Source organism: Ptychodera flava, chromosome 1 (assembly GCF_041260155.1).
Source record: "Ptychodera flava strain L36383 chromosome 1, AS_Pfla_20210202, whole genome shotgun sequence".
In the NCBI taxonomy this organism is placed as follows: Eukaryota; Metazoa; Hemichordata; class Enteropneusta; family Ptychoderidae; genus Ptychodera; species Ptychodera flava.
In genome coordinates, this window is record NC_091928.1 from 53,453,607 (window position 1) to 53,475,225 (window position 21,619).

Sequence of the window (21,619 nt, forward strand, 5' to 3'; positions counted from 1 at the left end):
AAATATTTATTTTGGCCTCAGAAGTCACTTTTTCATGTTTAGCTATTACTGAGAAACAGCATTTTGAAGGCGATTGAAACCACATGAACCCTGTATACCAACCATTATAGTTTTGGAAGCCATATATTTTGCTCCTTTAAGTTGCTGAAAATTGACTTTCCAACTTAACCTGTGGATAATACGTGTATATCATGACCAGGCTATAGCATAATAGCTGTAACAAAGCGACAAGTACTGCGGGCTGCAGCAACACTGTTTACTGCTAGGTGATTCCAATTCCACTAGGCAGAAAGTTACTGTCAAACTGCACCATTTCCTACACTGTAAGCAGGTTGACACCATTGAACTAAATGACATTGGCAGAGTTAGAGAGATGGTCCAGTTACACAGTACCATTCAACTGGCATAGCAATTATAGCTGTTTTCTATAAGTACATGTAGCAGCATAACATGTAGGGGAACCCACCTTCTCGAGACATGCCTACTTCCAGACATTTCTTGTATCGACAGAACTGACAACGATTCCGATTCACTCTCCCAATCATGCACTGCCCATTGCCATGGCGACACGAGTACTCTTTCCCACTTTTGCTGCTTCTCCGAAAAAAGCCCTGAAGCAGGAATTAAATAGGAGACAGAAAAAAATTATGGTTATCGCACATATCGCTCTTTAAAGTTAGTATGGTCATGACGCACATTTGCATGCTTTTGTCAAGTGTTTTTGAAAAGCTTTGACACTGTAGCGGATACGAGAGAGACACTCTTCGTGTATCAACTATACTCCCAGGGTTCTTTTGTCACCCTTTCATCATGCAGCTTTGCTTCAAACCAGCAATTCCTTTCTAATTTTCACCATTCTGAACTCTTTGAAGCACTATGTACATCAAATGTATTCCCAGGGGTCTTGTTGTGACCCTTTCATTATCCGGCTTTCTTTTCCAAACCAGTGAATCTTCTCAGTGCATACATCATTCCTTAAACTCATTGATTCTGTTTACGAATTTGTGGAACTATCTTTCCCTAAGCCTATATAAATACTGGTATACAGTACATGTATAATTTTCTTGCCTGAATAAGGCATTTTTGAATCACAGAGTGTCAATTTTGCTAAAGGTACACTTCTTCAAATTTTTATTATTTTTTTCAAACAAATGGAAGCATCACTTGTAGCAAAATAAAGGTGCTTATGGTAGGAAGGGTTAGTAACTGATTTTCCAATCATCCTATGTATCAAATATAGATATATTCTACACCTATGAAAATCCAAAGGTGTACCATCTTGGCAAAATATCAGCCTTCCAGTCTAAGACACATCCTACCAAGAGTGTCAATGTTTGTATCTTGAGACAAGTTGCCCATTTTGGCATGTGCAGTTAAAATCCTACTTTTCAAGTTTACCAAAGTCCTTGTTCTTTTGATGCTGAATACACTTCTACATCTTCTTTTGTAACTGATATACTGCTTTTGGCATAACACAACACCAGCAGAAACTGTGTCATAAACACTTCTGAAAATATTTTTCGCATTGTGGTGAGTGAAATGGCATATTAAACTCTGCTTTGATACTTTTAAAGGTGATCAAAACCTAAATGATAATGTAATGCAGTGAAACCATTGAGATTAATAGGACACAATCGTATATCACACCGTTCTAATGGTTCCTCCTATAACTTGAGGTCAAATGGGGTCAAACGACTCACATAGCAGCCGCAACATGACCTTTGAACCCAGAGCATGCAGTACCTATGATTGGGTTCCCAGGGACCTTTAAATGATTAACTTTGCAAAGTGGCACAATGCTTATTGTGCAATAGAGAGGCCTATTTGAAGCTACCTGGATTACCAATGATCCGATTGACATGAAAACTGACAAATGCCTGGGTAGTAATTATACATTATCAATTCAATTACTGGGTACATGAAGCCATAAAATGACATATCCATCAAAAAATATTGCAAGAACACTGTTTTCATTATGAAACGTTGAAGCATGGCTACATGTACATAGTGGTGCATATATGCTCCATCAATCATCCGGCAATTTGTATAGTGGGACATTCATTTGGACATAACAATTTATCAACAGTTACACTGTATACTTAAGCATGAACTCTGACCCTGGCTGGCGATTGCAGATAATTTCTTGAAGGAATCTTGCACAACTCAGCTCACCAGCTACCCTCACTATAGCCCTGCGTACAGGTCTGTGTGTCCCCGGCGTGATACGGCCTCCATTACAGCCCTGCAACGGTCTATGGAGATGACTGGCGACAATGCGGTCTAGATCCGGACCGTAATGAAAAGACTGTCTTTTTTGGCCAAAATTCTGCTCTATCGGGGTAAAATCCTTTCCCTGCCTACCTTTACCTCCTAACCGACTCCAGAAAAGATGTGATGAACTTCTCCTAACGTCCAAAACCACTCGTTTTCTGAAACATAATGTACTCCACAAGTTTTTTTTTACCCATGGAGATCGCCATTTTGAATCTCGCCAGTTATCTCTATGGACCGATGCAGGGCTGTGGTGGAGGCCGGGAACACACAGACCTTTAAGCAGGGCTACCCTCACTAATGTCAAACAGCTGACTATCAAATGCAGTCACGAAAACTAGACGACAATTATCTAGCCAGAATTACTGTAGCATGCTTGTAAGTAATTTGATCACATTTATAAATTATCTGCTTGATGAGTATGAAAGATGCAAGTGTGTTTTCCAGCAAGGATATACAAGATACAATCTACAATGTTGTAATCAAGTCTTTGACCTAAAAAGAAACGTTTCTTCAAACAAACTGTATGCTGTCAGGTTCTTACTGAATTTTCCAACATTATACTGCTTTGTCTCATTCATTGATATATTTCCAGATAGTCTAAGGCCACTTTGAGGGTTAATGTCCTGAGAGTGGCCTCTCAGTGACCATGCTGTCCTGAATGAAATGTAGCCAAAGCAATTGACCTTTGACCCACTGACTTAATTGTTCAACTGAAGAATGCCACTTGAACTTTGTAAACTTCCTACCTCCATTTATATTCACAATGAAAGTCAAGATTAGCATCATGAATGAAGGCAGTATAAAAATATATTATTATAAGGTAGTTCGTGCCTCAAAAGTGAAAGACTTCAACTTGCTCAAACTTTCCTCAAGGAATCTTTCAACCATTCTCTTTCAAGATCAAGAATAAACATCGTGGTCACCGTGCAAACTTTGGTACTACTGAAACAAATTACCCAAGATTTGCAAATATTTGAAATTCAATATGCCCGCCATCCCTGTGTTAACACTAAAGAGAAAAATAACATTTTGATTTTCAAAAAAATAAGATGGTAACAGTCTTTCGTACGCCATGAGCTTCAAAATGAGCCCCTACAAGTGGTTGATCAGGAAAGAACTGGTAAAGTTGAGAGTGCAGCTATCTGTCCTCGAGGTGCATTCTACCTCAATATGATGTATTTAAATGTCAAAATTGCTGCTTGCTACCAACAAATTGTAGGAATATTACCTATCATGCAAACCTAGCTGTAACTTAATTTTCTACCTGTTAAAAAACTGACTTTGGCACTGTGATCTTACACCAAGAATTTAAAATCACAGTTTGAGTACGGTTTCTGCAGACCACCAGAAAAGTATTTTGGTTGTCAAAATTAAAAGGCCATTACAAATACAAATGTCAGGGTCAAAATTACAGAATTCTAATAACCCTTTGTTTCAAAATTTCTGAACTTTCAATGTAATGAACACTGGATGCACAATGTATAGCAGAATTTTACTCAGTGCTAAGCATCATTCAACATGTACAGTAAAGGTACAGGATAGGACTTCATGGCCAAGGCTAACCTGTTGCCGGTTGGAGAAAAAATCTGCATAAAACTTCAGTTACAGAGTAATGGAAGGATTTTTGCTTAATCCAAGGCCACTAAGGCAAAAACAAAAGGTTTGTTTCTGGTCATTGATATTTGGCAAATATAATGATTTTTTTTTAATTTTTTTTTATTTTTAGAAGAATTTGATACATTTTTCCCTTTTTTCCATAGGGGCAAATGAAAAACAGGAAAAAAAAGTTGACACGAACACATTGAAATGATGCGCACGATGACCAAAAACAAATCAATTTTTTTTTTTTGGCCTAACACTATTCATTCCTCTGGTAGTTTTCAAATCCTGAAGAGTAGACAGTAGTGGTTGAGAAAGATCTCCAAACATTTTTATCTGGCGCTTAAAAATGTAACATTCATTGTTTTTGGACGTAAACAGTATATTAATGCTGAATCCTGTTACAGATGTAGCCACACCAGACTACATGTACATGTAGGCCTCACAGAAATAACATTGCCCAAACATAATCTATCTTGATTTCAACAGACATTACTTCAGACTGCAACAATGCACATATGTGATAAATTAAAGCGTTTCAATCTTGTCAGTGTTCATTGTGTAATATTACTCTTGTGATCCTGTCTGTTGCCGAGGTAACATGCACGTTTTTTGTTAAGGCCTGAAAAAAACTGGCATCTTGCCAATAAGGGATACTACACGGATGTAACATTGCAATGGCATACATCGTGTACATGTATTGTGACATCATGCCAAATGTCTTGTCTCTGTAAGTAATGCAGATCGCACACATGCACTCCTAGGATGTATTTGTACGGATGTCTCTGAACACTTCCACAAGCTACATACTACCATCAGCCTGCAAATTATGACCACATACAGAACATTTGATTTCCCAAATAAATTCATGAATTTATGCAAGTTGCAATAATTTCCTAAACACATGTAGGTGTACACTGTATGAATTTACGCAAAGTGCACTGAGAAGTGTTGTGTTTCAGTATGCAACTACTTGGAATTCACTATCAATGAAGAATATTCATCAGCCAAGAATCTTGCACCATGTATTGGTGTAGATTCATGTATCCTAAATTTTAGAAAATGCTTTAAAAATTTTCATCAACGGATATCATCAGCAAAACATCCATATAAAGCAATTTTATTGAACACTTGATGCTATGAATTATATTACCATGCCCTGTCCATTGCATTTTAATTGGTCGAGCTGAACCATGTGACTGCCATACCAGGGTTCTCAAAAATTTTTGAAGTAGGCGGAAAATTCAGAAAAGTAGGCGGTTAGCTTCTGTGTGCAACCAGAATCCCTGGGCGGGCGGGGGAGACAGTTCTGAGCAATTTCATGCATTCTTATACAGTGTAAAAGGCTATTCCAACATACACACAGGGGGAGGGTTTCCTGTGTGCAAGAAATTTTTAAAATTTGAAGGCATTTTGGAGTAATTTCATGCATTATTGTACTGTACGGAAAGACCATTTCAGCATAAGAGTGTTAAGGATTATTTTTAAATTTGAAGACATTTCTGAGCAATTTCATGCATTCTTATACAAGTGTATAAAAGGCTATTTCAACATACACAAAGGGGGAGAGGGTTTCAGGGACGGGGTCCCCGTCCCTGTGTGTGGGCAAGATTTTTAAATTTTGAAGACATTTTGGAGTAATTTTATGCATTCTTGTACAGTATTTAAGACCATTTCAGCATACAGAATAATCATTATCATTGCCAATTACAACATGTTTTCAAGGGATAAAGTTTAAAAAAGTCAGAAAAATTAAGTTGATATCACTCGGGCCTGTCAACTGCATTCAGTTGACATGGATAATAGCAAAATTTCACCAGACTGTTGTGTAGAATTATGTTTAGCTCATGACTTGAACAAACATTTTGAAATACATCATAGAATAGGGGTTTTCACAACCCAGAAAACGATCCGCTAGAATCCTGACCAGCCTGGCTGCACAAAGTGTTTTACTGATTTAAATAAACTTGATTGAAGATACAGTAAAATCAAAGAGTTTATTCAATTCAATGAATATACGAACACAATTTTCAGTGATTTTAATTCACTGTACTAATTTCACAATAAAACGAATCCGCGAGCTGATTATTGATTTTTTGCTGATGTTGAATATAATTGAAAATGAAAGCTAAATTTCAGTGTTCATGTTTGATAAAACCTCAAACTAACGACTCTGAACGCCAGCCTGTACTACACCGTGTGTGTACAAAGCACCGTAGTCAGTACACACAACGCGATATCGGTCGACCTGAAATTTGACACTGTGATCGACGTAGCGTTTCAAAAGTACGAAAAGTGAGAGACCAAGTAATTTTTTGTTTATTTAGATTTGATCTTAACCTCCCAAAACCAACAGACAAAGTCAGAAAATCAAAGTTTTCGAGCGTCGACTTTCTCTTCCGCGATGCACACAACCACGGCCCCTCATCAAAACGCGATGTCGATCAACTTGAGTTGACATGATCATCGTGATCGACCATGGATAAATTGACGTGGCGTTTCGAAAGTATGAAAAATGAGACTCAGTAACTTGTGGTCGCTTTAGATTTGATCAAAAACCTACCAAACCCATCAGACTAGGCCCTACTCTTACGCAGAAAACCAAAGCTCTCGAGCGTCGACTTTCTCTTCCGCGTTTGAGCGAAACAAAAGTCGGCTTCATTCGGAAATGGTCGGCTATTCGCGGGCATAACGTAATTGTATGTTAGTCCATTTTCGGCTATACCCGATGTGAACGTCGGAATAATTCGGGCTGTGATCGGGCGAGCGAGGTTGACCTCGAGAGCAATTCCTAGTCACGGTGTACAGTACAACACGTTCGCTGATTGCGGTACTACAGTGATAGCAACAAGTTCACCGCGTAAATTGCTAGACTACATATAGCCACATCGGCACTTCTGAAATATTATCTGCGGCTTGCAAGACCACCAAAAAATCTAATTATTGTTATCAAAACCAGAATTTCCGGGCCAGAGAGCGAAACAGTGTTGAAAAGTAGCCGGCCAAAATACGAAAGTAGCCGGTCATTTGGCCGGCATCCGGCTAAAAATGAACACGCTGCCATACACAGTAATAATGGTTTGTTCCATGCCCGTGAATATGAATAATATAGTAAACATAGTAAATTCACAGCTAAAACAAAAATTGTGATTTGTACAAAGTTCATAATCTATCAGAAAATAAAATCTAGCCATTGTGGGCCGAGTTTAGACATATTTTTCAAAAAAAATATCCGGATTTGCATAATTTTTGCAGCGCGCGCACTACTCACTGACAAGTTCTGGCGCCCTGTTGTCATTCGCACGAGAAATTTTCGTAAATTTTGACGTTTTTTTTTGGGTTTGTTGATAATATAATGGAAATAACAGACTTTGTGCTGACCATTAACATTTATTTATGGGCGCGGGCTTGAGGAAAGCCAAAATTAAGAGGTTCGGCAAGCCTCACTCATTAATATTTGGCTTTCCTCTTGCCCTTGCCCATAAATAAACGTTAATGGTCAGCGCGTCGCCCATTATTTCTTTAATACAGACAGGAATATCTGCGGCAAAAGAGGGAATGCTAGAGAAATATTACAAATCTTAACTCCCATATATACAATGTACACCATATAACTCAACATCAGAGTTTTCCTATAGCTAGATGGGGATTTTTCAGAAGGGCAGGGCTAACATGAGACTGAACTTCATGGAGAAGAAGACTGTACAATTGTCGTAAAGTGAAATGGCACTACAACTAGTACGAAATACAGTAAGTTTACCATCAGATTTGAATTCACAGCCTACATGTACCTGTACCTATATTTACCTAGCCAAAGCATCAGTGGTCAAAACAACTTGGTTGAATGCCCATCTTTTGTGTAAATTTATAACACAAAATATATGTGTGTACACATATTGTGATTAATGATAAGTTTATTGCTTTGCCATTCATTCCTTAATTCATTCTTGGGTCAGTAATCTGCATAAATTAAAAGCTACTTTCTAAATTTGGATACTATCCTGACTTATACTGGCACTGTCTTTTTTGATGGAAAGTTGAAGGACATTCTATTTCTAGCCCTTTACATCTGAAAGGCACCCTCTCAATTCTTGGTTCTTGCATTTAGTGGATGTGAGATGGTCTCGCTAAAACTGTGTCAATCTTTTGTTCTGAATTGAAATTTTTTGTCAACTACATGTAAATAAATATCTTGTTAGATAAATCTGATAATAAATTGGAGCCTTTAAACACTTTCATTTAAGCTTCATCTATCACTGTCCAGTAACTTTTACATTGTATTACAAGTCATAGTGGATGACATAGTCCCCACTTGTAAATCTACACTGCAAGTAATGCTTTACATTAAATAGTTTAATATACTAGGATGTTATAGAACACCTTTTAAAAATACACATAAACACGACAATAGTTTACTTGTCTACTAAAAACACAAATATATGATTGTTACCCACTTTCACAGCATCCACTCTTTGAATACTTCTAAATCTGGTTAAAATCAGAGCTACATGTTGAGGTTGTGACATTCCAACCTTTGCTTATTGACTTATTGAGTCTAGTTAGCTGTTGATAGGATACGTTTGTCTTCAGAATGTCCTTCCTTACTCAGGTTACAAAGTTCTCAGCCCTGCATTCCCTACATTCAATAATCAGGAATACTTCAATTTTTAAAATAAATTTCATATCATAGTTAGATAAATTTTGATAATTACTGTGTTATGAAATAAATGTTCTACTGTAACAGTAAATCAAACATGAAATATTACAGCTGACTACATTTTCTGTGAAATATTGCGGTAAATATTGGGTCTTGGTAGTATTAGTCAAAAATGTGTGTCGTACAGCTATCAATTTAGCACTACAGGCAAGCTTCCATCAATTTATCACAGAATTTCAGAATTTTAAACCAAATTCAAGACATTTTTGGACAAAGTTTGCAAATCTCTTGATATGGATGGCTGGTATTATCAGTTGGGAAATCTGTTTGGGCAAACAGCTGGCAGTGATGTGCTCAGCATGGGTGCCTACACTGGTATTTCCAACCGTACACCATGCATACCTGTACATATTCTGCATTTTCAGTGCAATTTTCAAAAGACACATTTACACATATAATACATGTATGTCCAATAGGTATGAGGGGGGACTGAACTTTCTGGAACACATTTATGATTTTTCAAAAGATATCTGAGTAAAACTGCCAGTCTATGTAGTGCACTCATAAGTGTCATAATAAAAATGTAAATCCATTTCACTACTTTCACTTCTTCATTGGAAACAAGAGTTGAAACAACTCAGTGACAGAGGAAAGTTTCAAACACGCATGTACAAGCTATACAAAATCTAGTGCAAGACAATAAAGCTGTGTGTAAGTAAATGTATAAAATCAATTTTTCCAACTCTGTGACCTTGACAACTTCTGAACTGATTGATCCCCCCCCCCAGGTCATTTAATCACATGACTTATTTGCATAATAATAAACACAGATGATTAGCTTTGGCCTTTGACTTCAGGCATAGAAATCACACACACTGTTACACACTACTTAGAGAGAAGAGAATGATAGATATTCCACATTTTCATGATGAATTTTAATGGCTATCACCCAGACCATTACATGTAATTTGTTTGTGTGATTTAGTAGGTGCTAGTGAGGCAAGTGATTATCTCAGTGCATGATTTAAAGCCTCAGAAAACAGGCCACTTAAAACCGCCCACCAAACACTTTATTTTGTGAGCTACGACTGATAAATTCTTGTCTAGTGAGCTAAGGTAACTGGAAATTGGTTACATTGCTCACCAGTGACGGTGTTGTATGACATAACAGTATTCATGTGTTTTGTTTGAACAGATGAACAATGCTATCAATAGAAATCCATGCAATAATTAAGAATTCACTCGGTTGAATTCCACAATTGCTGATGGGAAAACAGCCAAAATTAGTGTATAGCTGGTCAATTTTACCAGTTTACGGTTGTAATACTTTTCAAATGATAAAGGAGGCATCTCATCACAAACGTCAGATGACAATGAAATACTGTCAGTACCCTACCTACCAGTGATCACAAACAATAGGCAATTAACACACACTGCACTTTGTTTTCCAAATGGTTCAAGCTGCTTTACATATTGTCTGTTACCACAGGTTGGTCTACCCATAGACAGTAGACTTCCCCCCCTCCCTCTACTGTCTATGGGTCTACCAAGTACCGACACCGGGCAAACATTAACATCACATTGAAATGTTTTAAATACAGGATCATCACTTGCTTCTTGGCAATCCTGTATCACTGTCTCAGCAATTCTGTCTATCTATGTTTGAAACTCACATACTGTGCTAGAGTGTTGACAGCCTGCAGGAACTGTGTGTGTTGTTGGCTTTGAGGGTGTGAATGCTTCAGTTGCCTTGGAAACAAAGTCAGTAACTTTTCTTGGCGACTGCTATTGTACATACACTTTGCAATCTCATTACAGAAATTAGCTGTCATATGCCAGCCATCATCAGGATGTACAATAGACAGTTAAGATGATGAAAACTGGTCCATATAAATGTAAATAGGGCAAGAGTTGATTGTATGCCAGGACACATATCTGATTGATGAGACACACAGCCAGACACAACTGATGAATCACTCTGTCAATCGTTAGGGAAAACAGTGACAAGTACACTGTATTTAAATTGAAGATACATGCCCTATTGTAAGTGTTGTTTTCATGTGAGCATTCTCATCACACAGAACTAGCTGAGGTACATGTACACATGTTAAAATGTTCTCGTGGATTTATGGTGTTTTAGCAGGTTGATTGCTAGAAGTCTAATTTCAGTGGCAAGCTGATGTCTGTTGTCAAGCAGTGTGCCATATTTCATCCACATAAAATCCAGGCACCCAGAGTTAAACCTGTGATAGCAATCACCAACATGTGATATTTATTATGCTTAAATGTAATTGGTGGACATTTTCAGCTCAATAGTTTTCCCTTTTTCTTCTAAGGTTTACACTCCAAAAGTACTGGATAGAATTCAGCATACTCAATTTTGGAAAACTTGTGTCGCATCAAACTGTTTTTTTTTTTCCCCGGGAGTTTTATCTGCTTCCATGTGTCATCTGTTTTATCTGTTTTATAGCCATCAACATTACCAATATGATGTCTACTTTCCAAAATATCCAAATTACACAAGCTACAGTACTGTTAGCTGTTCTGAAGATAATTTATATACACATATAGTAGACAAAGGAATTTAGAGTTCAGACCAAACTTTATCGTCTGACAACAACATTCCACATTAGAACACATAGAATTTGTATTGGTAAGTTTAACACTATGCATTGCCGATTGAATTTTGGAGTTTGATGGACACTTTTTATCACATATATATCAAAAGTTACATCAACAGTTACTGCTGACAGAAGCTTCCCTATCGTAAAAGTGTTAATCTACATGTATTTGTTGTATATTTATACCGCGATGTACTCTCACAGCGAATTTTTTGTGTATATCGAGAGCGCATGAAACTTTCGGTGAGCACTTACAGATGTGCAGTAACTGAGATTTATGTCCGGAAGCATTGAAATCCATCTATGTGTTGCAACCAGCCATGACAGAAAACCCTAGAGGATGATGACTTGGTGAACAGCCAGTGAGTAGCCAGGAACAATGGCCATCAAAACTGTCTGTATTTACCGTCTAGGCAGAGGTGATGGCAGGTTACATTCCTTGCATAGCAAACTGAATTGACTCTAGTCATTATGCAACAAAAGATTGCATTGTAATGTATGTGTGCAGTAGCTAGCTGGTTGGCTCTCTCTCTCTCTGCAAACCCCTGCCCATGGAGGTAGGAAGAGAAGGAGCCTGCACGTCTATTGTCTCCTTTGAGGGAGATGAAACATGCCGCTTGTTTGCTAAGCAAACAATGACGCATCTGCCCGGGTAATCCCATAAATGGATTATGCCGGTTCGGATACGGTTCGATGTTCTTCGCGGAATAGTCGGATGGAAAGTACGCATGCGCTAACACAAGTATAGCGTCTTCCGCGAACAGACAAGTGATGACTGAATCAGTGAAGTGGGCGATCTGATCGACGATTTTTCTTAACTTTGAACTTTTAAGTATTCTGAATTTGAAGGAAATGACACAAAACATTGGAAACAAATTAGCAAGCGTGGCAAGTTCGACTACGGACACAGCTAGTTTGACCTTTTAGCAATCCATGGTTCGACGGCAAGGAGAAAATTATGTACTGAATAGAATACCCTATCGTCAATACGACATGGATGTAGTGGTATCTACAAAGTTGCAATGTTTAATAAACGATAAATAAGATAGATACCATAGCGACTTACTATCAGCATGGACGTAACACAGACTCCCGATGCTACATTATGCTAATCACTGAACCCGGTCGGCAAAGTGACTGAAATTCTGACTTCAATTACCAAAACGCAACGCGTCGCAACGTCAACCTGATATGACTATCAACAACCCAAGGTTCGTTCTTTCAAAACAATGTCGACTTTTTTTGCGGAAATTTGCGGAAACCCACGAAAAGAGTATAAGTAGTGTGACTTGTAAATAAGCTGTAGAGACGAACAAATGTTTCCGTACTCGATTTTTTATGCGTCCGGCTGATCTGAAACTGGTCCTCCGACGAGTTACATAACCTCTAGTGTTCAAATGCATCAACTGCGCATGTGCTGTCACAGTATTTTTAGTCTACGCATTTGATTCAAATCCACGACAAAAATATTTCGAACTCATTAAATTTGACAGTTATGTGACTAGGCGGCCTTGCAGGACCGGCTAAAGCGAGGATAAGAAAGGAGATAACAGGATTATCTGGGCATTACACAATGGTGGTTAATCCATTTATTTCTCGTGCAGGCTCCTTCTCTTCCTACCTCCATGCCCTGCCCAAGCTGTACTGTTCTCTCTCTCTCTCTCTCTCTCTCTCTCTCTCTCTCTCTCTCTCTCTCTCTCTCTCTCTCTCTCTCTCTCAACCCCACAAGCTGTACTGCTGTATGCAATTCTGAAGCTTTGATTTCATGTATTTTCCTCACACCTAATCTGTCAATACATGGCTATGATAAAAGGTTAATGTAAACTGGTAATTTTATTGATTACACAAGTGTTTATAATTTGGTATATTTTCAGAAGTTATATAAACATACTGAAAAAGAAAAAAACTTGTCTGAATTTCTGTCAGAAGTTGCCAATGTTGCATGCATGTTGCTTTATTTAGTATTAAACAAATCCATATAATCTGTGCTATTTCAGAAAAGACTAAAAAGCAAGCTTGATGTGGAAACTTTCTGTAAGTACTGTATTTACCAGTAAAAATACATGTTATCCACACATTCATGTACATCACAATCTGTTCATTCCATAGACCCTGCAAGCTGTATACTTTGTAACAGGCTGGTAGTGACTTTGAATTTGATGACTCTGACCTTCACACTTCAACGACAGTCATGAACCAGTGCCTCTCTTCAGGTGCATAGAAACGAAGTAAATACAGCGCAGTATCCAATAGCAGTCAGCATAGCAATACGTCATCAAGGACTCCTTGCATTGTTCACAGGTTTGTTATTAACCATACGCTGGCAGTTCAAGGGTAGGTTAGGCTGTCCCTGCTCTGTGGCCTTGGACATGGACTATCTATCTCTAGAAGTGCATTGCCATTCCACCATGAACTATTCACACCAACCGCAGCCAATGAGGGACACACCATTACGTATTACAGGGGGGAGGGGGATGGATTGATGTGGGTTAACCTTTTCTTTCAATTTGCAAAGAATATCTTAATTTTCCTTTCACAATCTATTGATTGAAAGAGCTCTGCTTTCATCTTTTTCTTACCATTGCTTCAAAGATTTTACAAGCTACACCCTAAATATCGTGTTACTGCACTGGCATTCTTGGGTGAAAACCTACTAGCTTCTAAGAGAAGAAACAACATTACTTTGATGGAAGAATGTGTTGTTTGTGGAGCATTAGCGATTTACGGGGGGAAAAGTCAAGTTCATAAAACAGCTGGATTTCAGCACATTGGAAGTCACATTACCATCAGTTTGCCATGGAGACGTAGGATACAGGTGTTTTTACATGGCCATATGTTCCGTTCATTCAACGTTGATGAAGCCAGTTTAAATCATTTGGGTAGAAAACTAGCATACATGTACCAAAGCCATTCAGTAATTTGCAAAGTGATTCAACCCTGTGGTTTGGCCTAATTCCATTTATCCAAATGGTGAGTCTGGGACCTATTTACACAGGATATGGGGATGAATGGATTAAAACAAATGCTATCAGGAAAAACACCACGTGACAAGAAACTTTAATTTTTTGTTATTTTCTGTCTGTCTTGTATTGCATAGGATTATTATTAGAATAGAAATATATTGACACAAATACATCAAACTTGTTGAGCACCATGTACATGCCTCTACACTGTAGATGTTGTCATGGAATGTATGAAGGAGAAAATGGTTTATCAAATTTTGTTTTCAAATAATTTCAAAGAACACTATTTTTGAAGTCCCATGGCATGACTTGTAACTTTTGGAGTACTTTCAACAGTTAGTATTCTGTTTGTAAGCTCTGCTTTTCCTCCAACAAATGAAACCCATGTTGAAATTCCCGGTCTTCAACACAGCATATACATGTGCATGTAGAGTATTGTGTTATGCATAATACTAAATAGTAGAAAATAACATGATACATTGTATTGTAGGCAATGCTATGTGTTGGCAAGGGAATAACTTTGATTCAACATATTTGAAGGAGAGAAGAAAACAAAAGTATAGTTGGCCACATAAAAGAATTTGTGGAAATATTATTAAGAGTTTGAAATCCAGCCAAGGAACTTGAACGTAATGAACAAAGGGAAGCAGGTCACAGAACAATGATAAAAATATGATACATAATTAATAACATCATGGTAATAATTTGAGTTTCATGACTGACAAGATACATGTATGTGATCTTACAACAATCTCATGAAGGCCAAACAGCAAGAACCTGTTAGAAAGCACCAAGGGGCTGTTAATGAATGCAAAACACTTGCAATTATCACCAGACAAACTTTACTTGGCAATGAACTCCTTCCTGACCATGTATGTAAGTCAGTAGAGCATACATGTACATGTACATCATAGTAGAAAAAACGGGCGATGCGCTGACTATTAATGTTTATTTATGGGCAAGAGGAAAGCCAAAATTAACGAGGCTTGCCGAGCCTGTAAATTTTGGCTTTCCTCGAGCCTGCGCCCATAAATAGCCGTTAAAGGTCAGGGCAGAGTCTGTTATTTCCATTATATTATCAAAAAACCAAGAAAACCGTCAAACTTTGTGAAAGTTTTCCCAAGTGAATGACAACTGGGCCCAAGAAGTCAGCAATACGCGACGCACTGTCACTCGTGTTGTAAACATTTGGCAAATCCAGAGAAGTTTTCAGAAAAAGTATCTCAACTTGGCCCACAAGTGCTCCATTTTATTTTGTGATTGATTATGATTTACGTTTCAGCTGTAAAGTTGCAATACTTTGAGTTGTTATTCATATTCACGGGCATGTAAACAAACCATTACTGTGTATTTGTGGTCAGTCACGTGGTTCAGCTCGACCAATCAAAATGCAACGTGCAGGGCATGGTAATATACTGTGTGTACATGTATGCAGTAGTATATATTATTGCCTGAATACATGGATTTATGTGCCCGAGAGCAGGTGACAATTTGCCCGACGTCAGGAGGGCAAATTGTCTCCTGCTGCGAGGGCACATAAACCCATGTATTCAGGCAATAATATTTTTATTACATGCCTCTTCACAGTCGATGCTAAATGACATTTAGTTACATGCAGGTCATTTTCAAACAATTTTACGATAATCAACCAGCATCAAACAGATTTTAACGAAAATCAAAATAGAACTTTGCGCATGGGTATTTTACATCTGGCGTTAAGCGTCTACTTTGACGTCGAAAGCGTTGAACGGCTTCACTGGACCGGGTAACCATGGAAACCGGTTAGTACATCGTTCACCGGCCAGCTAATTCCCCGGATGTTCCTATTCAAATCAATGTACTGATTTGCACTCACATCGAAGCATGTAATAAATGTAACTTGTGATGATTTTTTTCAACATTTTTGTGTATTTTAATGTCAACTACAATTTGTTGTTCTACTCTCCAAAGCATGTTGAGACATTCTACTCAGTTTGTCAATTCAGTCTTTACATTTGTAGACTGAATTTGTTATTGTTGAAAAGTGAATTCTGATCTGGACTTGAATTCAATGTACACAATAGCAGTGCATTATCAAGATGCTGTGTTAAAAGCTAAATGGACGGTGTTTCAACATGCTTTTACAGTACAACACAAGGAACGGCAGTTGGCATTTATAGAAACAAAAATAGTGGAAAAATCATACAAAGTTTTAGCTACTTGCCCTTTATATGACGATGTTGAAATCTACAGTCTGCAAGAATGAATTCAAACCTCTCATAACTAAACCACTAATTTACAGCAGCACTGTATGTGTAATGCCGGTAAACAGAAGTCCAGACATCTCTCTCCTACACTGGATGATCATGAAGTGATAATTGCATTGTCTATGACAATCAGCCACACCCAAATACAGATATACTGTAGTGTGTGAAAGTTTGCTTGTACATGTACTGTCTATTTCATTTCTGATTGCACCTTCTGGGTGAAATCTACACATGAAAGGTACACAATGATAATCAATGACACAAAGCTAGAGGTAAGGGACAACACAACTTTCAAAGAGAGACTGGTTCTGGGTGAAGAAATGAAGCAAAACATATACGTAGGGATTTTAGGTCACGTGACATTTGTGTTGAACGTACGCGTTCGATGCAGGTCTAGTCCGAACTTTCGTGTTAATTCTTAAATAGACCAAATAATCAGAGAAAATGAAACTGTTGTGTTGAAGATTATTATTTTAACTTCATTTTGGGAAATTTTCACTTTTGTACTACGATAAATGGCAAAACAGCACGACTACAAACTCAGGCGTACCGGCGATTTTGGCGTCCATTATGAGCGTTGTGCCGTGACCTCAAATGTCCCGCGAAGGAGATCGAACATATAGCTCTTTGATAGGCTCTCCGCATGACTTATTCTGATCGCATCACTATTTTTTAGGGTTGGTACGAAAGTAGAGATCATGGGCTTCATTTTGAGGGGGCGAACGTTAAAATCGGCCGAGAAAAACTCAATCTGTGATCAAACTTTGTGTTTCGTTTGTGTTTTTTTGAAAGAAAATCTTGATTTCCTTAAACGTTCGGCCCCAAAATTAATTTTATGATAAATATTAATTGTAATTCTGCAATAATTACGAGTCTGACAATGCGAAAAATGATGCTTAAGGCCCTTTTTAGCGAGTATGGTTTCACCCGAACTTTACATCCGGGCACTCCCAGGAATAACATACAAGTAATCGGCGCTTCGCCGCATGTTCTGTGTCAGGAGGTCTAAGCTGAGTTCCGACGTTCATGATTTTGCAGCTTGATTTGTCTGATTTCTTATCTAACGCAAGGATCTAGAGAAATATACTTTACCCTTTCAAACGTTATCTTGTTCGAAGTAGTTTGACTTCCGGGTGATATTTTCGATAGACACTGAGAAGTTGTCAAGCCAGCACTGCACTGCAGTGTACAACTGTAGGCATACGCACGTGCACCACACTTTGCTGATACTATACTGAAATTTTAGTTTCGATCTTTAGTTCCCGAGAAGGGGACTATTTTGGTTTTCTCTGAAGAACAAAGCCATAGATCATTAATTGTTCTTTCCTCATTGATGGTGTCCCTGACTTTGGAAAAGTTGTATTTATACTGGTTTGTATTTCGGACCGCTGACTTCGACATGTTCGAGGGTCTATGTTATTTCGGGGGCAGCTTAACTTTACATCCAGTTAAATGCAGTTGTTCATTCTATAAATGCGTGTTGCTGTTTTACGGCATGACAAAGGGTTGAGAACGAAGTTTTTTTGACTTTTGGAAAAGTTCTTGTAATTGTTTTAACTTAAAATCTACATTAATAAGACATATTTCATAATCATTTAATAACAGTTGTAATCACACAAAAAAATTTTAAAAAAATTTCGAAGTTCAAATTAAAAAAAATCTAAAAGAATTTTTTGTTAAATTCAAATCAAGTTCTAAAATGTCACAGGTATCATTTGATTGTTTACAGGTATTGTTGTTTATTTGTTTACCTTGTAAATATAAATCTAAATAACTGTTTTCATATATGCAAAGTAAATATGATGGAATATGATTATCATATTTCTGTTGATGTTCACAATACATAATGCATACAGCGATCAATGTCACAGGTATCATTTGATTTTTTACAGGTATTGTTTATTTTTTACCTTGTAAACAGCATTCTAAATAACCTTTTTCATTTATAAAAATTAAAAACCATTGAACATTTCGTCAGCAATATCCACAAAAAATTTCATCAATTTTCAATAAGAAATGCTTGAGTTATTGCAAAAAGCACAAGAAATTGCAGTTCTAGTTTTCTCAAACAATGTTCAAAATGGGGTCACCTGGTGGTTATGATAACTACAGGTGTCTACCATGGCATAATTTCTAAATGGGAAGAAGTTTTTTATCAAATCAACAGGACATATCTCTGCATGTACTGAACCGATTTTCATCAAACAAAATGCAATCAATTGGTCTTGAAGAGAGCTTTCTTTTGATATATAATTGATTATTATTGTAGCTGTCTATCAATTTCATGTAAAATCCCTACATATACGCAGAGAAAGTCAAATCTGTGTGCAAAAAGAGTGATTGATTTTTGTGTGTGAAATGGTTCTCATGCATGTACAATCAATACACAGAATGTCAACCAACTAGTATTTAGGATGTGGTGCAATATCTATGAAGCAAATTGACGTAATTTCTCTTCGGTTCAAACATCTTCTAAAAGCCCAATCAGCTGTAGCATTTGATCATGATGCACTTTCAGTTATCTGTAATCTATTTTGTGAGCTACAGTTGTACAGTATATTTTATGAACTTCCTATGCTGCTGTTCAACTTGTAAGCACATACATGTATTAAATATTATTATACACCTGTGCCTGTAACCTATGGAGTTTGTCGTACAGTAAGTTTCGGTATCAGAGGATGTGAATCCAATAACTTTGATGCAGAGTACATTTAACTTTACCTGTTACTGGGCTCTATTTGACCTTTGACCTCATAACATTTACATTGACATGAGAGAAAACAGGAGAAGATTTTACAATTTTTACGAAAAATATACTTCGACACATTCAGTACTTTATGTAGTGAATAATAATCATTCCAATACGTGTGAATTTGAGTGAAATTGTGCCGCTGAACTATAATTTGTACCACTTGCATGCACTGCACTGCACAGGTTGAAATTTAGTTCTGTGCACTTAGCGGACGCGCTGAACATGTTTCCAGTCTGCTTACAATCGCTCAATGCAGTGCACGACAGACATCCCCAAAATGCCTTAATTTTGACTTTTGTCTGAATTTACTAGTAGACAAAGATGTCTTCATGTTCCGGTGATCTCAACTATGTACTGTACCATGGAAGACCTTTTTGTTTGTATTGAGCTTGGCAGTTAAATTGATTTCTCGCGATGGGCTGATTTAAAGAGTTGAAACAGCAATTTAATATTTTTATTTGTTTGATAAACAATACAACAGTGCTACTTCAGCACTGATACAACAAGACCATGATCTAAGTAGTTTTTTGTATCCTTAGTTTTTGTTGTAATCACAATGCCAAGCTATTGTCTTCTCATCAATACTGTAGCTGGCAGTTATAAATCTGTTTTATAATACTCATTGATCTTGTCAGAATTTATTTTGAAATTAAAACTTCAGACTTTTTGTTTAACTCTATCCAAACCTTTGTAACCTTGTTCAGATCAATGTTACTTTATAGTTGACTGTTGGCCATCAACAAAAAAGATAGAATTTTCATTGACATACATGTATGGTTCACAGTAACACAGAGCTGTAATTGAATTGGCAACTGATGAACTTCCTGCATGGTGCCAAATTTGGTAACTGTAACGATTTGTCCTAAATGATTGGTAAGGGCCCGTGGAACTTGAAATATTCTATTCAATATTTACTTTGCCAGATAATGCAATGAAAATGTGCTTTTTTCCCCACAAAACCGAACAAATTCTCCTATGCTACATGACCATGGCAATTTGTGACATTTATGTCAAACACGGTAAATTTGACATTTTTGTCATTTGCTAAACACAAATAAGGAATGTTATGGCCTTCTACTTATTGATTTTTGAAGGAGCCAGCACAAGTCTGATTTTTTGGATGCTTATGTACAGAGGAATGCATGTTGTTGTTTAACATTCAGAAAACATACTGGCAGTGTGAATGAAATTGACACCACTGAATAAGCATGTGCATGTACACGTACTCTTATACATGTATGGCAAAAAGCATTAGCACATATTTTGGATGTATTTTGTGACAGCCAAATAAACCACAGTGCCCCATAGGAGACCTGTTGTCTGTACGGAACATGTGTCTCTGGTTGATTTCCACATGTGCATGTAAGGATTATGTTGTATAGAGAATTGATTTCCTTCAATACAGAAAGAGTTTACAGAAACACAACACCAACATGAGAATTGAGTACAGTAATGTTATTTAACAAACTGTACATAAGCTGCTACCCAAAATAAATATATCCACCGATTTTCAGAGTTTTTGCTTATGATTAACACACTGGTAAATGTGGTGGAAAACCCTGCACCATTTCTGCTGTTAGGTAATATTGTACAGCTGCACATACAGTACTGTAAAACACTGTGAATTAGCTGCATGCTTTTTTAACAATTTTGGATTTCATTGCAATCAGCAAGTTTTTAATTATTACAGCTGATAAGACATTTTGACTATACATGTACATGTAGTACATTGTAAATGTGGGGGAAAAGTTTAAATTAGTGGCATCTAAATTAATGATTTTAAACACTTAGCTAAATTAGCTGAAAAGGGACGATACAGTAGCTTAAAACACTTGTTTTACAGTGAGCTACGGGAACGAAACCTCAATGTAAACATGGCTTGGGAACCTTGCTAAATTTTACTACTGCACTGCCCTTATGAAAAGCACAGGATCTATGGTACATTATGAACCAACTGTATTTGTATCTCTGTCTCTCTGGATGATACAACCTTTGTATCTACTGTAGGTAATGTATAATTACCATATGTCTGTGTGTGCATAGTCTGACACAGCCCCTCATAATGTGGATAATTTACAACAGTTATGCTGCCAGTTATCATTACATTCCTCACTGTAAATCACCTACGATCAATTTAAATCTACATTTACAGCCAATAGTTTCCCGTTTATATTCACAGATGATCTAACCTTTTGTTCTACCGCCATGTAATGATGTATGCACCCCATGGTTTGACAAAACAAGGAGACTGTAGACCTAGTCAAAGAAATAACTTCTGTGCCATAAAGCTGGTTAATAACAAGCAATACCGTTTATATGTACATATAATATACTGGTACAAAGAAAATTACAACAGAATTGACATCCCTGTAAATAATTTATGGCATGCAGCGCAATTGTACCGTGAACTCCAATACAATATAAAGCAGACGCAACATCTTTTCACACATAATTTTGGTCTGTAGGTTTATTTTGCGATAGGATGTAACAGCTTTGGATTCTACGAT

At 37.2% G+C, this 21,619-nt stretch overlaps 1 protein-coding gene across 1 annotated transcript in view; it reads right to left on the minus strand.

Annotated features, from left to right (window-relative positions):
• Positions 1 to 21,619, minus strand: part of LOC139140858 (probable nuclear hormone receptor HR3) — a 59,578-nt gene that overhangs the window by 11,461 nt on the left and 26,498 nt on the right. Inside the window, exon 3 of the mRNA XM_070710330.1 lies at positions 467 to 611. Coding sequence (XP_070566431.1) covers positions 467 to 611 — 145 coding nt within the window. The remainder of the gene's footprint in view (positions 1 to 466; positions 612 to 21,619) is intronic.